General features: G+C 40.5%; 1 protein-coding gene across 5 annotated transcripts in view; it reads left to right on the plus strand.

Annotated features, from left to right (window-relative positions):
- The first annotated feature begins 496 nt into the window (after positions 1 to 496).
- The window catches only part of PPP1R9A (protein phosphatase 1 regulatory subunit 9A), a 130,588-nt gene continuing 110,580 nt past the window's right edge, over positions 497 to 20,504 (plus strand). For 2 of the 5 annotated variants that reach the window (XM_072412890.1, XM_072412892.1), the window contains exons 1-2: positions 497 to 687; positions 8,944 to 10,464. In XM_072412890.1, coding sequence (XP_072268991.1) covers positions 9,097 to 10,464 — 1,368 coding nt within the window. In that variant the 5' untranslated portion in view covers positions 497 to 687; positions 8,944 to 9,096. Of the gene's footprint in view, positions 688 to 6,013; positions 6,120 to 8,943; positions 10,465 to 20,504 lie in introns of those variants that run through there. The other 3 variants (XM_072412894.1, XM_072412893.1, XM_072412891.1) reach the window with 3 other exon arrangements.

Below are 20,504 nucleotides of genomic sequence, written 5' to 3' on the forward strand. Positions count from 1 at the left end.
ACCTCCATGTGCAATCTTTTAGCTTGTGCTAAAATCATCAGTACAGGTGAAAATAGGACAATTGTTTATTATATACATCATTTCAGCAAATCAAATGCCATATTGAGGGTGTACATCTTAAACAAGCCATTACATGTCATGTTGTCCTTCAATAGTGCTAGGAAAACCTTTCTGTGTCCCTATTATTCAGGAACAGTTGGCAACAGTGGCAAATCCACCCCCCTTTCTTTAGTCCCAAGTCTGTTATAATGAGATAATTCACAGCCCCAACTGCTAAACTATAACATATGGGTGCTGAAAAGCAGAACACAATTCATTTTTGATTCAAGACATGTGTGCAGCACAGCAGCTCAGCCATACAGTAAGTGTGCAGTGGAAGGGTCCACCCCCTGCAGTGGAGGGAATGGTCTGGCCCAAGCTCTGCACAAGGGCACTAGGTACCATCAGTGGCATTGTAGTGCCAGCTTGCAGGGGGGTCTCCTTCTATCAGAACCCAGCTGTGCATGACATACACAGGAGGTGCCAGCAGCAGCACAGAGATGGGGATGGTGATGGGGAAGTGTATCTGCAGCAGTGACTCATGAGGAGGAGGACAAGGAGGAGGAGGCAGCAGCCATACACACACTCTGCACACACATTGCACACACATCCAGCACTCCAGCAACGTGCAGAGCCCAGCACTGCAAGGTAAGCCCCATGCCAGCGCAGCCTAGCAGCCCCTATGCTTAAAACACATCTGAAGGTGCCAATTCCCCAGCTTGAGGTTGGCATCTAGATGACCCTCTGCAGGGATCTGGTACCCTTCCTGGCTCCCCTTTGCCTTCTGCAATCACGTTTTACACCAAAACAAAAGGCATGGGCAGGCTTTTGTTCCAGTTGTCAGGCTGCTGAGTGTCTGCAGATGGCACATCAATGGAGGGGGACGTTGTACAGCATGGTGGGCTGTCAGTGCCAGGTGCATGGCAGCCTGTGTACCTGTCAATGAACATGTCTGCTGGGCTGCACAGGAGCCTTGTCTGAGTATTGCTGCATACTGTATAGGCAATGCCTGCTGCTGCTGGTACAGTAAGGGGCTGGCTGAGCCCTGTGTGTGCTGGAAGGAGAGCATGTCTGCAATCTCAGATTTATGTAACAATCTTTCCATGTTTGCTGCATGCTTTGCTACAATGTCTGTCTATTATGCATCCTTATACACGAATGTATACGAAATATATTTATGTGTTTATAAATAGAGCTGCAGATATTTTGTGTTTTTGTATGTATGGGTAGTTATATATTTTTTATTGTAGAAAATTTATCTATCTATCTATCTATCTATCTATCTATCTATCTATCTATCTATCTATCTATCTATCTATCATGCACACATGCTGCATCTAATCAGATATGTACAGATAGATATATTAAAGAGAGGCTAAGATATTTATTTATTTACACAGTATGTATGCCATAAAAAAAAACAATATATATATATATATATATATATATATATATATATATATATATTGCACACATGCTTGCATCTAATTAGATGTTTACAATATATATATATATATAAATATATAAATACATAATGCATACATACTGTGTATATAAATATATATCTCAGACTCCTTCAGCCTCTCTTTAATATATCTATCTGTAAATATCCAAATAGATGCAGCATGTGTGCATTATATATATATAGATACACAAATATGTAACCATACACACATGCTGTATATAAACGCATGCTCACTATAATATGTGTGTATCTCTCTCTCACCCTCTCTGTACATTTATTCATATATGTATGGTGCATGCATACATACTGTATATATACACATCATTTTCCTTCTTCCTCTCTATCTCTCGCTCTCTCTCTATATATATGTATATATATATATGTGTGTGTGTGTAATAATACATACACCACACATGAATTCATAATCTTCACTGACGCTGAAGCAGTGTATATACAAATAATATTACAATATCAAGTTCTATATATCATGCAGTGTTATTGCTAGAGGTGAGCATCTCTTCCATTAGATGGTTGGCGATTGCCAGTTGTTAACCATTTCTCCTCTAGTAAATCCTTCTCTTCCTTTGCTCAGTCGCCTCCCAGCAGCAGTGTCACTGAGTCGGTTATCATTTATCTATCTCCAGGTGAAGGAAAAAGATTATTGGTGGCGCATGGTGCTGGGAACTCTGTGCTCCATGCAGTGTAGGAGTAGCGCGCAGAGGAGTTTCTGGATGGGAACTGATCATGTCTGCATTTTAGTTGCTTCATTAAATTAGCCATCCTCCTGGGCATAGGAGCCCCAGCTCCATCGTGGTGTAATATCGCTTCAGCATTAAACATGTATTTCTTTTTCTTTCTCATTGCTGGCTCTTCAGAATTATTGATTGTGGGGTTGAGTTTCACAATTCTATAGTCTTTGAACACAAACAATGGAAGACATGGAGTTACAGGATTGTGTAGAATAGGCTAATCAGTCATGGTTTTGTGGAAGGGTCAGGCTGTCGCCTAGGACAGCAGAGTATTCTGGGGTGGTAGGATATGCTCCTGTCTGTTCAGATTTTACTTGAAATCTTGTAAAACTAAGTGAAAGATATTCCAAAGGGCTAGTGCACATGGGCTGATTTCTACTTTGAATTTCTAATCTGATAAAATAAATTGAATCTAAAGTGGACCTAAAGGGAAATCAGCAGTAGACCAGAGACTAATGTTTGGAATTCTGATTGGTAAACATCAATAGAGAAAACTCAACTCATGTCCTGTGATAATGAAGGTGAACTCGGAAGCAATAGTTTGACCTTCCTGGAATACATATGCAATAATTGTTGTTGGAAAGGATCTTTCACGATCTTTTCCAACGATGCAAAACAGATTGGTGTACATACAGCACCATTCTGCTCTATAGAGAGGGGAGGGGGAAAAACAACAGAGTGGCACCCCACTGCGCTCTATCCCCTTCACTTGTATTACAATCATTCGTCGTCCGTGAATCTGCCAGGTTGGTTGTTCTCCCTGAGCCGATTATCGAACAAGAACCATTGCACGTGCGTACATAGCCTAAATCATATAGATGGTTGTGAAATCTTTTGGCAGGTAAAACAATCAATAGTGATGTAAATGAATTATGCATTTTTTATGTTTAGGTTGAGTATTACATTGAGGTGCCAAAAGTTTGGAAGGTGGTTGAGTGCAAGTATCATCCAAATGTGCCTTTTTGAAGACTCCACTAAGCATTCTAGTTCATGCCTTAGGGAAGGGATGAAAGTTGGTTTGCACCTTTGTAAACTTGTAAAAGGAAATAATTGACCTACCTGTAGAATTTTTGGGTGTATGGTGGCACCAGACGGGATTCAGTATCTGTATATGTCAAACTATAGGGCCCTGACCACAAGGATTCTCATACAGATAGCTATTGGGACTTTGTCTGGGCCCTGGGGGGAAAAGCTCTGCTGAAGAGTCTTACACAGAAATATTTGGTTCCAAACTTTAATTGCAATCAGTTACAAGTATACAGCCAGCACAAGCTGCCGGATTTGGACTCTCCTTACTCCAGGGATTTTGGCGGTTATATCGGCTGTAGAACTGCTTTTGGAAATTTTACTGGTCCTGACAATATGCTGGTGGTACATTAACATTGCAAAAATCCCATTGGGTACAACAGCATATATATATATATACACAAAATGTCACAAAAACATTGTAGATTCATATTCCATCCAAGTTTCATTGTTCACAAGTGAAGAAAGACAAACCACAGAGGAGCAACCTTGACACTTTTTGCCTCCTATTAGGGCCTAATTATGGATAAATCTGATGATTAAGACCCCCTTGGGGCAAAAGGCGTCAATGTTGCTCTTCTGTGACTTCTATTATTTACTCATGAATCATAAAACTTGATGGAATACAGATCTACAGTGTGTGGTTTTGGACTATTTTGTATAGTGGATTTTACCCAGAACAAGCCTTCAAATGACTGGTGTGTGCTATCTTTTTCACAGGGGACGTTAAACTTGTTTTTCTTTTTTTAGCTACATCTGTATTTCCAACAGCACAAAAGTCCAACCCTGTAAATGCAATAGCTGTATACTTTTTTAGGTAGCAAATAACGTTGGGAAAAACATTTTTCTTGCAGTAGACCCATTTCACAAGGAGCTACTCATCATACACATATGCCATCTCTATAGTGACATTTACAGTATTTTCAGACCCACAATGAGCTTCCGTGGTCTGCAAAAGGCTTTTCTATGGTCCCAGCCTCTCCAATTGCGAACTGTTGGAATGGTTTGCAGCACAGTTTGCAAAAACCGGCATAACAGCCATGAAATTGTTGCCCGAGGACTTGCACCGGAGCCAAAAAAATCTTGTTGCCCATGGTGCAGTTTGCCTATTCTAACTGCTATGTAGTTTCACGCTGCGGGGCCTGAAGTGCTTAGCCTGCACTGGTGGTACTAAAATATGCAGGAATTTGAGGCATAGGCTTCAGCAGTTTTTGACCAGTTGCCACCATTATGGAGCCATGCAGGATGGCGGCTTCACATGCAAAAACCTGGAAAATGTCATGTGGATGGTTTAATTTCTTTTAGGCAGGCTAGCTCCTGATGTGATCAAATCTGGCCTTCTGCTTATTTCCAAAACAAATCTGCTTCATTGGGTCCTAACAAACATTCCAGAGTCATTCAGTGTTACATTTGGTGGGTCACACCATCACGCAGACTTATCAGAAATTGTTTGCAGGAGATTTTTCCAGATTTTGTTGAAAATCCTCTTAGGCTGACTCCAGCTTTGGCCACAACGGAACCAATAAACCATCCAGCTGTCACAGGGCCAACATAGCGTTGGTATGTGATTTTTGTTTGCCCTTTTTTTAACGGGATGTTGGTTGTATTTTTGGAAATGCCTGGGACTGTGGGCACATTAGGGCTCATAGATAGAGCCACATGTTGATTGGTGCTTGTTTTGTGTCTAGATGGCCGTAAAAGTTTATACCCAATATGTTATTAATAAATATTATTTATTAAACATGATTTATATTGCGTCAACATATTACACAGCGCTGTACATTAAAATGATATTGCAAAAGACAGATAGATACAGACAGTGGCACAGAAGGAGGGGAGGACCTTGTCCCAAAGAGCTTACATTCTAGGAGGTGGGGAAGTAAACACAATATGAGTATGTTTTCTGCTTTTATCATGTCAGCCAATGCATGTTAAAGAATAATGCAAGCTAAGCCAAAAGAAAGCAAGCAAATTATTAAACTTTTATTATTAAACAGGATTTATATAGCGCCAACATATTACGCAGTGCTGTACATTAAATAGGGGTTGCAAATGACAGACGAATACAGTGACAGTGACAAAGGAGGAGAGAACCCTGCCCTGAAGAGCTTACAATCTAGTAGGTGGGGGAATTAACACACAATAGGAGGGGAGATATAGAATAGTCGGAGGTAGTGACGGTTCCAAAAGACAGAAGAAGACGGGTAGGCAAGTTTGAAAAAATAGTTTTGAGAGCTCTTTTAAATGAGCAGAAAGTAGGAGCAAGCTGAATAGGACGAGGAAGACCATTCCAGAGAGTCAGGGTAGCCCTAGAAAAGTCTTGTAGTCCTGCGTGTGATGAGGTTATGATTGAGGAAGTCAGTAGTAGGTCATTGGAGGAGCGGAGAGAGCGGCTAGGGAAATGCAAATGCAGTGGGTTGCATTAAAAAAAACCTGAACCAGGAACAAGATTCTAGATGTTCAAAGTTTCACAGCAACTACCGGTAAAAAGAATGAATTCTACTGAAATTTGAGTTGTACAAAATGAATGCAGAGGACCCATCAGTTATTTTGGAGAGCATATGGCAAATATGACTTTTGTCATATTGCCTAAAATTCACACTGAACACCTGTAGACAGGTACACTTGAACATCTACTATACAAATAGATAAAACCTTTTGTTTTTTTAGATTTTTTTTTTTTTTTGCTATTGATGATTGTAGAGATTTTCTTTCTACTTTCTGTCCCACAGAAACAGCAGAATGTAAGAACAGATCTCTTCAAGCTGATTAGAACAGGAGATTTCCCCTGACTTCCTGTTCGTGTGACAATGTTGGATTTCCCACCACAAATGGAGAAGGTGAATCTCCCAAGTGGTAACACAAAAAAACAATTGAAACATTTGCTATTATGGTTTCTAAAAATTGGCCATGACGCACTAGTGATCCACCCATTACTTCCTTGTTGGCAAGCCAGCATTTTCCTTGTTTTACGGTGATCTAATTGTTGCAGTGTTGCCCCCAAAAAACAGGATTACTGGCATGATAGGCTGTTAAAACATACAACATTATAAAAAACAAATTCCCAAACTAATTTTCACTATTTTTTCACAAACTGAACCCTTCTGTCCCCCCATATGCCAAGGACTTGGCCATCTTAGCCTCTGTTTACATCTGTGGTTGCCACGGTGATGAGTTTGCTAACAGCGATAGGCACCCAGGCCTTCATTGACATGTACAGAATGTAAATAAAGGTTTGATAAAAGATTTTAAAACATTTATCGGACATTTCTAACCTGAGTTTTCTCTTGGGTAAATGTTAAATCGGTGGGTTTGGTTCCACTTTTAATCCTGTGCTAAATACATCTGTAAACAGCTAATTATGTCTGTACTTTGGGTTAATTCACTGCTGCACAAGAAAGTTCTATAGTTTTATTGTTAGTCTGGGAGAGAGAAAGATGAAGCTCGCCTCTATGACGGGTTTAGCCCTTTAGCTAAATGTGACTTCATTAAAAGCTTCAACCTTCAAAGAGGCAGCAACTCCTATTGATGGTTTGAGGCCTTGTATCACCATAGCGAAAGCCGCTTTACATTGTTTAACTTTTCCCTTGAAATGGTCACACCCAAAAAGCTGAGTGACAGGACATAGGTGTGAAAGTTTCAGGCCTGAGGTGAAAAACACATCTGGCAGCTCCCTTTGCTGCTGTGCACCCAGAAGCAGCAAGCCGCATGACAGGTAACCAGATTTGCACATGGCTGTGGCCACGGTGCAAATGTTCAAGTAATATTGAGCAGCCAAAAAAGACTTTTGGGAACTGCTTTAGGATCCCCTATAGCCTTATGCAAAAAATGGTTCCATCTCTCCCAATCACTTGAACGGGAGAGCTTGGAATCATGATTGAGCGCAATGCAGAATGTTGTGGCTCACCATGGGTCTAAAATGGCCCTAAATTTGCAGTGTTCTTCATAGTAACTAGTTAGAATTCTACTGTTATTGTTCTGTAAGTGTAGGAAATGAAGAACCTGATTGGTGACCCTTTTCCTTCACCCCCTATACAACAAAAAGCATAAACCCATAATGTACCCCATATGACAAGTACATCCTTCATGTCCCTTTTATGATAAGTACCCAATATAATGTCTCCCCTGTTGTCCTCCACATAGAAAGTGCCTACACTTGGGCTGATTACTTAAAAGAATTTAGGTTGCTCACTGATCGAGGTGAATTATTCTTCTAGGGATAATTCACTTAGCTTAGTAAATGTGGTGAAAAATCACTTTGAAAAGAATGCCCAATCACATGCAAGAAAATCCAAAATGCAGGATATTCCCTGCACGTGATTGGATGGTTGAAGTCAGCAGAACTTCATTTTATTTAGAAAGCTAAGTTAAATATACTTTGAAAAGTGATATTTCACTTTGCTAAGTGAACGGCCTAAATTCCAATAGCAAATTAACCCGGTAATGTCCAACACATAATAGGTGCAGATAGCAGGCCCACCACAGAACAGGTGTGGCCATCATGTTACAAATAAAACAAGGGCTGGTATTATGTTCCCCATATGACAAGTGCAACCATCATGTCCTCCATAGTTCCACCAAGTGCAAAGTGGACCTGTTAACCTGCTAATGCCCATTTTATGCATTAAACCAGTTTTAATTAGTCTGCCTACAAGACCTAAGTTGTGAGGAAATGCACAGATGTCACAGATCTTAAAGTATATCCAAATCTAAAACTTTTTATTTTTTTATTTTTCAACCAAGTGGTAAATAAATAAAACAGTTGTCTGGTATTTTTTCATCTGCAACATGTGTCCCATGGGAAGAATAACTTTACTTCCTTTCCTATAGAACTAACAGAAAGTCATTTATTTAAAGTACATTTATTTGAGACAGAACAAATGTCCCAACTGAAAGATTTCTCTTATATTCCACTTCCTGTGACGACTCAAAATTTGGTGATTTCTTTTTGGTGATGTGAATTTTAAAAAATTATATTATTTGGACAGGACTAGACAGATGTCCTACCCTGTCCACATCCAAAATATGAATTAAAAAGTTTCTGCTTTAGATATGCTTTAGCGCTTTAAAGGATTTCCTAGAGCAAACATGACGGCCACCATTGATCTTTCTCATTCTGCCAGTTGCTTGGTTGTCATACATAAATTTCCATTGATTATTTCTTATTCTCGCTTTATCCTCCAAATTTGCTGATCTTTACACTTCTGTGCCATTTACATGAACTGAAATTAAAAACAGTCTCCAACTTGAAACAGAAAATTTTTACAGCTTGGTTCTGAATTATTAACAAGAAATGTAAACTTCTCAGCCATGTAACTTATACACTGCTTTTGTGTTTCAGTTTTCATTGGAAAACAATAGAGAACATCTGACGTTTACTTGTTTTACTGTGTGAAAAGTCATTCCACAAATACGTGTCCATAGGTACTTTGAGCTTTATTATATATAGTTTATGGCCAAGGCATGGTGACCTGTTTTTATGGTTGTAGCAAGCTTTGGCCTTCAGACTTTTCTTTAAGAAGGAAATATTTTTTTTTAGTGTGTTTTGCTTATATTTTATAGAACTCATACAGCCATAAATAAGCCGTAATTAGAAAATCTACTGCCTGACGCTACAGCTACCTTGATAAACATCTCTGATTTTCTTTTTTGTCTCCTGCACAGCCTGTCTCGAAGATTTACTTGAAAGTTGTATAGAACAAGAGACATGTAACAACAGCAATACTTCAAAGATTCATCAAGAAAAGTCAAGATGACTTTACAACTTTGAGGAAACTGCCTTTTTAGACATCATGTACATTGCGCTCACCTGCTGAAATGAACATGATGAAAACAGAAGCTCAAGTCGAGCGTTCGACCCTAAGGAGTGCCTCGCCCCACAGGAATGCCTATAGGACTGAGTTTCAGGCACTTAAGAGCACCTTCGACAAGTCAAAAGCTGATGGAGAGGAAAAACCAAAGGGGGATGGTGAGGTGGTGCAAACCCAGCAGACCCGGGGACGCCGATATGGGTCCAATGTCAACAGGATCAAAAATTTATTCATGCAGATGGGCATGGAGCCAACTGAAAATAATGGAGTGCAGACAAAAAAGTCCAAAGGGACATCATCCCCTCAAAGGAAAGCAAAGCCCAGAGACCTTTTGGAAAAGAAGGAAGTAACGGACATGAAGCTCAAGACTACTGTTTCAGAAAGGATCAGCCGCTTTGACACTTTGGATGGACCTTCCTTTTCCAAGTTTACAGAAACTCGAAAGATGTTCGAACACAATGCCAATGACTCCGGACACCACGGCCGTTATTCTTCAAGGAGTGAAAGGCAGAGGTCTGGCGAACTTATGGATGAAGGCCGTGGAAATAAGTCAAACAGAGGGAGCAGTGATTCTTTGGATAGTCTCAGCTCAAGAACCGAGGCCCTTTCACCAACTGTGAGCCAACTTAGTGCAGTGTTTGAGAACAATGATTCACCAAGTTCTAATAATTTGGAAAAAAATGAGAACCATGAAGGTTATTCAGTAACTGGACATTACCCGCTAAACATCACAACTTCCTCAGTTTCCAATTTTGAAAGCTATGGACAATCGAAGGATGCAAATTCTTGGTCTCCAACAAGGGAAACTGACACGGACAGCGATATTACTCATCCGATGAACAGAGCAATGTTAAGAGAAGATGATCAAATCTCAGTTAAAGAGGTAAAAAGAGAAAGCATTGGCTGCAGTACATCAAACGACCACATAGCACTCAAGAATGACATTGCAGATGGCGCTGACGATAGACACGTCATGAAAAAAGGTGATCATGGGATACAACAAAACAATTTGTCAGAAAACTACACAAATTCTTTCGATAGGACTAAAGCAGAGTCGCCAACAGCTTTTGAAAAAAATGAGATGGCTAGCCGAACCTCCCCTGCTCCGGCGTCCCTTGACGTTGGCACAAGTATAACCAGTGACTTGAATAGTTTGTCTACTGTCCAGTCGTACGATCATTCCAGCTATAATGTTTACAGAGTTCGTTCGCGGTATAATACAGAATGGGAGGAGACAGAAGCTGGGGATGATGATGACAGTGATGAAAATAAGTCTTATGAACCAGACATGGAATATTTTGAGATTCCGGGATTACCAGAAGAAGAAGAAGTTCCAACCCAGAGGAAGATTAAATTTAGTAAATCACCAATAAAAGTAAGCTGGTTTTTATATCTTTATTTATATAGTATGCGCCTCCAGGTGCTGTTTGTGTCTACAGCGCTCACATAATCTCATTCCAATGCTGTAAAAACTACAAGTGTACATTGTTTTACTTGTGCCTCCAAGGCTATATTTATTTGGCCACTGGAGGTGGAAGATTATCCATTGCCTAGCATATGAAGCCTTTGACATAAAAAGAATGGCCCAATAGGTCAAAACAGCTTGATTTGCAAAATATGTGAAACTGTACACCTTTATTGACCCCTTATCTGTGGCTTGGCAGGTGATAAAAGCAGATAAAAGTGAAGGCTGTGTGAAAATCCTACCACAGCAGGAAACTCACCAGCAACAGATTCACTAAAGCTGGGTACACACGTGCAATTTTTGTCGTTGTAAAGGATCTTTCACGATCCTTTCCAATGACAAAGGACTACACAATGCATGAACGGTGCTGTACATACAGCACTGTTCTGCTCTATGGAGAGGGGAGGGGGAGAACAACGGAGCGGCACCCTGCTGCGCGCTCTCCCCCTTCCCTTGCATTAGGATCGCTCGTCGTTCATTGTTCGTGGATCCGCCAGGTTGGATCAATGGACGATGAACGACGCCGACTGTACACACGCCAGATTCTCGCCCGATATCTGGCCGATGCCGATTATCGGGCGAGAAAAATCTTATATGGCATCACTTCTCATGGCTAAAGCTGCGTACACACTTCCAATTTTTATCGTTGCAAATGAACGACAAACGAACGACGAACGGCCGTTTGGCCAAAAATCGTTCGTAAAAAAAGTAACCAACGACGCAGACGAATGAGGATAGTCGTTGGAAATGAACGACCGGACCGGCGGATCGGATTGGACGACGATCGTTGACCATCCAGTCGTTATCTGTATGTACAGGATCGGTGCTATACGATCGTTCGCAGATATCGTGCAGGATCGTTCGTCGTTCGCTTACCAACGATAAAAATTGGAAGTGTGTACGCAGCTTTAACCAGTGCAATGGTGCATTAGTTCTGCTTCCTCTCCAGTAAGCAAGATTCTGCAATCTGGAAAAGCACCAATTTAGGGAAGTGTTTGCTGCATATTGGTTATTCTTCCTCTGGCAGCAGCACAATTGCCTGTTAGACATCAACTTACCTATCAATGAATGTGCAGAAGTATTAGGTGTATAGTGGGGCAAAATGAAAAAAAAATTACATTTCTGCAAATTTATAAACATTTACCCATATTTTCTCACTGACCAACCTACCGCTACTGCTATGAAATCCCAAGCTAGTTATCATATATTCTAAGTTCTCCTCTGCTGGACTACAAACCCAGGGAGATAACACCTTTTTAAATTATAGTGCAGCAGATGCAGGGTGGTCAACTCACTACAACAAGTAAGGAGCTCACTGTATTTATGGCTGAACAATAAGTATTGTTCTGTGTTTACAGCATTTAAGCTGACAGATATATAGGTATTGCACAGATGTGATGATCATTTTATCTTAGCATGAGTTATGCTCAGTAGTGTCCTATGCTGGACTGTAAGAAAAGATTTAGTTGTCAGAGGTTGTCATATTGTGTGTATGTTTTCTTGCTTCTGGCACGCATTTGTGAAGCAGTTGCAGAGGTTTTGGAACAAAATTTTAATCTGGATCTTATAGAGTTGCATCCTGGTTTATTTCATTCCATGAAATTCAGTGTGCAAGCATATGAAAGCAAATCAGAAGCAGTTCAAAGGAAGCCATTTTCCTTGAAAGCACCTGAAAGCATTCTGAGTTTAGACATCTTCCCATCTTCAGATTCACATTTTGATCCAACCTCCTGATTTTAATTGCACCTGAATTCATCATTGGCTGATTGGTTGTTGAAGTCCTTTTTCTATCCATAAAATGAATTTGTGCTTTGCTCATATAGAGCAAAATCCCTGTTCCTATTTACCCTGGCACTTTGGGCTCTGCGCCAATGCCAACTATAATTGGTTTAATTGATATCAGCTATCTCTGTAAGGCTATGTACTCCCCTAAAGCAAATCAGGAACCCCATGTAGTGTGCATAGAGTGAAGGGAACCTTTTAAGAACAAATCCCAGGGGGCGTTTGGCCCGGAACAAACTACCGGCTAGGCCGTATCTGACGTAAAGGCTGGAGTTTGCCGACCCCTGTACTAGATGTTCAGAACTTTCACCAACTATCTTTAAATAATAAATGGACTCATAAGATTAGGCTCTACTGGAGGTAAATATGACAGGTAAATGTAGATAGTGCAGCTCTTTCCTTGCATAGTACCCATCAAATAGGACTATGGAACTTTGCTGGCTGGTCATTGACCGGCCAATACTCTCAAATGTGATATTTTATCTAAAGATGAAGGCTGGTGGGCTAAGTCAGCTCCTGGCTTACTATATGACCTTAGAACTCCAACCTCCAAGGTATAATTCCTGACCCTGGTCCTCTCCTGAAGGACTTTTGGTTGTTCCCACCAACCATTGTGCATTTTGGAACTTCCTTTTAGATAAATAGTCTAACGGACAAAGTGGGAGCCTCCAATAATGCTCACAGCAGGTGTGAAGATTTGGGAACTCAACACAAAAATCTCACCAAAAGAGTCACCAAAAAATAGAATATAGATATCCAACCTTCTAATCATATACTACAAACTCAAATGGGAAAATCTGAGTGGTCCATCCCTTTAGGAAGTTATTGCAGACATTTGATTGGTTGATGTAGAAAATGCCAGTATTTTTCCTATTACAAACATTTCTATACACAAATGTGATAGTGTGTCCTCTCATGTGAGCCAGCTGTTCACGCTGACATCCAACCCATCCATGCAATGTGTTCTGCGGGTTTATAAACAAATTCATTGTGGATCCAATCCATTATCCCTGGCTAGCACAAGAGCTTTGTGTTTTATGGTAATGTTCTGATATTCCTTCTTAGAAGGGCGGAATCTATCTTGGCGTACTGAGCATTCCACTAACATGTTTAGGCCTATTTAACAAGGGAAATGCACGCTGTGACATCTGATGAGAAGTTATCTTTGTGTCTGTTGTGACTACAGTAAACTGAGTTCTAGTTGCTACAGGTTCATGCACTGTGTTCAGCTGTTACACCTTGCATTGCCCTATTGAAGGCTTCTTTAATGTCCTGTTATGGAGATCTAATATTTGATACCAATCAATTTATAATTTATATGAATCACTAAAATCTCATTAGTAGCTTTAACATGGTATTATCATCTGGTGGTCCTGCCATGGTGGTCCTCATTCAGGAACTCCTACTCCAGATGGACAAAGCTTTCTCAGTTGTTCTTATGGGTCATTGCAGCATACATTTTTAGGTCATAGTTCACTGTTGTCACCCACCCTGGAAAATGCCATGCAGCTTGTGCCAGAGTGGAAGAAGTGCCAACACATACAGAAGATTCTTAAGGCAGCAGTTGCTCTTCAAATAACTGTGGTTGGGCAGTTTGCACAGCGGGAGAGATAATTTTTTAAAATAATAAGTGCAATGCCAACACCGTAAGGCTGCTTCATTGCAATCTAGGATGTGGTCGGGGTTTGCCTAAGGTTGGAGCCAATTTACATATTATGTTCTGTGCATGAGTTAGGTGTAGAAGCTTCTGAATCGTGGTAGAATTCTGGTAAATTGGTTTTAAAACCTCCCTCATATTTCAGAATATTTTCTTTTATTCTATTCTTTTGCAAGAAATAGGTTTTATTATTTCCTGACACCATCACAAAGGTTGTAAAATTCTTGCTGAGGCAACTGCTGGAAACTCTGTTCCTACTATTGTAGATGTCCTCCCAAAACTACATCATCTAGGAGCCCTGTCCCATGCAAAGTTGTCAGGCTCCTAAAAATTAAGGTAGAACAATTGTTTTGAAAGAAATCAATGTATAGGGACATAAAGAGAGGGTTCTGAAGGCCTAGCAAGCAGGGCTTTGGATTTCGGTGCAGCAGAGGCTTACTATTAAATACTATATAACTGGCCCCAGCCAGATTCACATAAATAATAACCAATTCAGCCCTGAACCCCCCCATCCCTATAACTGAATAAAATAATTTCTAATGACGGGTTCCCTTTAAAGAGACCTCATCTGTTCTTTGCTCCTGATTTTACCACCAGATGCTTCCTCCAGTCAGTCTGCCGGCAGCATAATTAGGAGAAGTGAAAAACATGGTAACTAGAAAGCACAGTCAGAACGCTCAGAGCTTTTAGGCAATCTGTGCTACTTTCTAAGCTCTTAACAGTCACTTCAGAGAGTAGGTGATAAGTACTGCTAAGTGTCTACATGCTGATAGTCTGCAGCTTGGCTGTAGTCACCTATGTGTCACATTGATGTGCGTTCTACAAGAATACTGAGATGAAACCCCAAGGTACATTCATAAAATGGACATACGTTATAGAATGTTCTTCATGATTAGATTAGAAAAACTTGATTGATTTTGACCCCAAATATTGATTGAGCATCAGGAGCCAATGTTCTTTTTATCAGTCAGCAGGCAAGAGTGGCAGACAGTTAATGGCTATATAGCTTTGTATCTCAATGGGCGGGACAAGCTAGTAGTGGCGACATTCCTATTGATTCTTTTGGTTGAAATCTGTTTTATATTGACCAGTTCAAGGTGACCAAATTATTGATATTCCCTAATACCCCACCTTTAGCTTTACCCCCTTTATGTACAGTGTCACCGTTTTTTTTACACAGTTGCCTTCTTTTCTGGACTTGGTTTGTGCTGCTCTTACAACCTTTATCATTCTCTGTGAATAAAGACAAGGTCAGATTCGCGCATGTCTTATCTTCAGTAGCCTGGCAGAATTGCTTTTCATTAGCGAAAAAAAATCTTCCAGTGCTGATATTGTAATTGATCTTTTTTTCTTTGGGATTGTTTGTGTCGGATATGCTTTGCCTGACGCAGAAAACAGTTGGAGGTCTCCTTTTTTGTTGCATGCATTGTATTGATCTTAGTATGATGCCAAGATTTTTATTTTTGTTGTGCTTATCCATTCGGTTTTAGATTAAATGTTCTAAAAGTTACATTTTAGAATCCCCTTTTGTAAAGAGGATCTGTCACTGGGAGATGATGGAAGCTGCCTTTGCTGAGTTTATTCTATAGAATGCTAATTGCCTAGATGTAAAGCTGATCCTTTGGTGGTTTCTGTCCCACATCTGAAACAAGCAAGGCAACATATTCATTTGAATGAGCTACCTACGGCATAAAATGCACAAAAAAATCATGCCTGCACACAATCATGCATTTTATTTCTATTAAAACTGTAAGACATTGTACATGGGGTACCATGCATTGTGATACTATGCACCATAGGTCTTTTGTTAATGTTCCTTGGAGTGCTTCAACGTGTCTTGCTCGAAGTAACACATGCCATAAAGTGTTTTAAATCCGCATTTACTCACCTATCCCTGTTTCATCGCAAGGTGCTGCCATCTTCCTTCTTCTTTTCTTCCAGAAGAAGATTGGCCATCATCCACCTAGACTTGCCTTGCTGGGATGATATAACTGCATGCACTGCATGGATGTGAACGCAACCCCAAAGGCAGAGGATTTGAACACTAACCAGGCAAACAACAATGGCAGCTAACATATTCTCTCCATGTGGGTCCGCTTTAATGCTGAGCAGCGAAAACAATGATGTGGGCTAAGGGAACTCTGCATTGCTCGATTTGTGTTATTTAATTAAATCTTGCTAAACCGAATAGGAAGGTATCATATTCAGTTTGTGAAGATCAGCGGTATTCTCCCTAGGATTTTTGTAAACTGGGTAGTAAGGAGCTGTAGTCGGGTGGCAGCCTCTGTATAGTGACCGAACTCTTCAGTAACCACCCAAAAACAGCCTGGTGGTTACTGAAAAGTGGAGGGTGGTATGCCCGACTAAAAGGAACTGGGGTAGAATACTGTATCAAGGTTTAATAATGACTCTATAGTTGAGATATCCAAAATAGTCCAGAGCCATTTCTCCCTCTTTTGCTAATGCAGTCTAAAATACACATGCATTGCAAAGCTCACCTGCTAGCAGAATTCTTTGTGGAGTGATTAGGAATGAATGACATCCCAGCACATCAATAAATGTAATGCATGTGACCTCCACCTATAATAGGAAAAGACCTATGATATAAAAATTACAGTAACAAAAATCTGCTTTAGCGAAAACAATTAGTGGATCAAGTCAAAAGATATGGGAACCTGAAATTATGAAGAACAATTCAAAACTTTGGTTGCCACTTTCTACTTCCCAGTACTTTTGATGCGTCTCCTTATGAGCATACCTATGGCAATGACCCCACTCTTTCCTACTGCCACTATGGAACAGAGCTGGGTCACGGACCCAACCTCAGCAGTGTCATCAGTTAAAGCCTGATTGGGTAAAGGGGCAAAGCCAAGCCCTCTTCTTCCCTGAGACCTGCTGTGTATGGGGAAATAGTAACAACTTAAAAGAAAATATATAGATAAAGCTTTATTTAAAATACATAGGTTTTTTTATTGACTGTGTAATTGGGTAAATGGTGTTTTATTTTTTTTGGTATCTTTTTGGAGTAGAACTTTGCCGGTGTGACATCACAGAACTTTGGATGTGGACAGCTATTTCGTTTGGGAGGCAAGCAAATTTACAAATGTTCTAGAATGCCTCCAATGTGATTAGACCCCCAGAGAAGTCATATACACTGTAGAGAATAAAGACCCATTTATCAGATTACACAGTGGGTCAGTTGGCCTAGTGGTGCAAAAACACAAATTTTCATCTATCTCTCCTTGCACAAATTCTCTGTTGGGACTGTTGTGAGTTTCCGTTGGAAATGCAATTCATACAGCCTAAGTTAGGAAATTCCTGAAGTTGTTTTGTGCAAGGACTCCATTTGAACACACGTCAGCCATGGCAGCTAGAAGAATAAAAGTAGTCAGGGCCAGAGGGACCTATCAAAGTAAAATCATAAAATCAACAAATCAAAGGAAGAAGAAGGGCTGCTTTGTTATTGGGTAAATAAAGTTGTAAAAGCAAACTTAAATTTTCATAGAGCTTTTTCTTTTGGCCTGTTCAAGGACGAGGAAAGCTGTAGTTACAATGGATTCAGCATCCCCTAGTTTGAGCTTTCCTCTGTTAGGAGACGCTTATCTGGCTGGCCATCCCGTGCTGTGCACCATTGCAGTATCAAACTACATTTATTCTGACCAACAATGTCACTTGCAGCAGCAAGGAGAACAAAGAAATAGCAACAGCCCCTGCTTCCCTTTAGCTGTGCAGCCTGAGATGTATAATATCGGCATCCCCAGCACATACTTTGAGGCTGTTCATAGCTGAAGGGGATTCTAGGGGCAGATTCGTCCCTTGCTTCATCCTGCACTGTCTTTGGTTGCTAGGGCTTTATAGCTTTTCTGTTCACAGTCCCCAGTGCTTGGTAAAACACTAAGCTTAGCTGACTTGCTGCTGGAGTGTGAATTTGTATGATTTACTGTTGCCGATTCTGCTTGTTTCTGACCCTACAAGTGTATGCTGCCTGGACTGACCTTCTTCCTGTGACCCTGACTCTGCATTTGTTTTACCCTTGAATACCTCGTCTGGTAGACTGATTACCTGTGTATGACCTCTCCCTCTATATTCTGCACTTGTCTATGCTGGCATCCTGGTACTGTATTATCTGTGGGTTCCTGGTCCTCTGTCAGTCCTTTGCCAGACAACTACCCTTGCTCACATAAATCCATGTGCTGGAACAGCGCAACTAACCTCCAGAGGCTGAGTGGGGGCTTGCTATATTCGAAGAGTGTGGCGTTAGATTTTGGCACTGGTGTCTGTCGAATACTGATGCGGAACCACCTTACATCATCATTGCATCACATGGGTTTAAATTTTATTGCCCTCAAGCAAAGCATCTAAAGCCATGAAATGCCTTTGCCTCCCAAGTTTGGCATCCAATGTGACACAGTGAACACCATTTATATAAGGACATATCTATACAATCTGTGTATTTATACTTACAGACAACTGTCCTAAAAAATCAAATTCATCTGCAATTACCAAAGGAGCTATAACCACAAATAACCCTTCAAATCCACCAGGTCAGTAAATGGAAGTCATTTAGGCATGGTTTGTGAGATACAAGCCTTGTAGGGCAAAGATGGGAGTTTGGAACTCTGGCATTGTTCACAGAGATTTTGGATTTTGCAATTCCTGGGACAGATATGGCAACTTCTATGTAACTTTAACTGCAACATGGACCAAAACCAGGTTACAAATCTAATTTCCTTTATACTCCTCTGGACCCCATACTGCGCACCACAAACTATGTAAACTGTATCATGTACCAGGACCAGGTTACAAATCTAATATTCTTTATACTCCTCTGGACTCCTACTGCCCACCATAAACTATTTAAACTGCAGCCATTTGACTTGCCGGCTAATCCAGTACCCGAGGACAATGGCGACAGGTTAGATAGCTTCTGACAAAAGCCAATAGGAATAATTTACTAACGGAATTTTGGCTGCTCTCTTACCAAGGTGAATTATTATCCTGCAGGAAATATTTAATTTAGCTAAGTGAATGTGGTAAAAAATATATCTGGCAAAACAATTTTCAGTCGTGCAAGGAGCAGGATTTTCTTTCCACTTGATTGTAGTTTCAACCAGAAAGTGAAATTTCTTTTGCAAGGGGTAAAGCTGCATACACACGTCAAATTTTTCTCGCCCGATAATCGGCATCGGCCAGATATCTGGCGTGTGTACAGCTCAGGTCGTTCATCGTCCGTGGATCCGTCCTGGCGGATCCACGGACGATGAACGATGAGCGATCCTAATGCAAGGGAAGGTGGAGAGCTCCCAGCAGGGTGCCGCTCCGTCACTCTCCCCCTCCCCTCTCCATAGAGCAGAACGGTGCTGTATGTACAGCACTCGTTCATGCATCTTGCGGTTCTTACAAGAATTGCACGTGTGTATGCGGCTTTACTCAATTTGCTATACAAACAGCCTAGATCCCTTTAGTAGATCAACCCTAATATGCATATCTAGCATGCACTGAATGTTAACAGCTAGCTGACCACCCCCTGTAGCTCTGATTGCTCTGATACCAATAGCTCTTGGTTAGCTTTGCATGAACATCATACTTTATCAGCAACTAGGTGGTCATCATGTCTGTGGTTGGATTCCAGGTGAATTGCAGAGAAAGTTATTGCCAGACCAAGCACTTTTCAAATATAGTGGATGTAAACCGTTACAAAGAGCTTCTTCTATTTGCCCCCAGTTGGTCTTTGATCATTGAAAACATTCTGTTATACCAGTTGCTCATGTCAGAAATGGGATAGAACAGTCCAGTGAAGAGTGAATTGGTTGTCATGAGTCTAATCATCCCTACTGGCTTAACAGAGATGGAGATGAAGAGAGAAGAATGAGTTCTGTAGTTTAGGAGAACTCGACAGGACCAATATATTTTCTTGAGGTAGTTCTGCAAAAGACACTTTCTTGCCATCTTACAACACAAAACTCTGAGCCGTATTTCCTACAGACCTGCCAGTATTCTTCTATAAAGGGAAGGATTTTAAAGGCATAAAACCGGAATGTTCATTTTTCAGATTTTTACTGACCATAATATGTGTTATTATTTTTATAATAAAGACATATCTCTCACTTCCCGTAATTCTGTTACCTATTCTGTGGTCAACCTTAAAGCAGAAAGAAACTGGGATTATGCAATAACTTCAGTTTACAGTCTTACATTGTTCAACCAGCACAGGCTTACTGACATGGCCCGGGGGTAGAGGTCACCAGAAGTTGGACATTTGCTGAGTCAACTTTGTGACCCCATGCTGATTCCATATGCTGTGTCTTAAGAACATGTGTAATATAACTGAGTAACAAAGACCTGAAGCTGAACATCGAACAAATTAACTAAAATATCTATTAATATTTTTCTAAGGTGCAGTTGTAGTACATGTTTCCACATCACCATTGCTCTTTACACATTTTTACTTTTCCAAAACTAGGAAAGTTATGTTTGTTGGACTTTCCAGGTACCTTCATTCAAAACATTT

This window comes from Pyxicephalus adspersus, chromosome 5 (genome assembly GCF_032062135.1).
Source record: "Pyxicephalus adspersus chromosome 5, UCB_Pads_2.0, whole genome shotgun sequence".
NCBI lineage: Eukaryota > Metazoa > Chordata > Amphibia > Anura > Pyxicephalidae > Pyxicephalus > Pyxicephalus adspersus.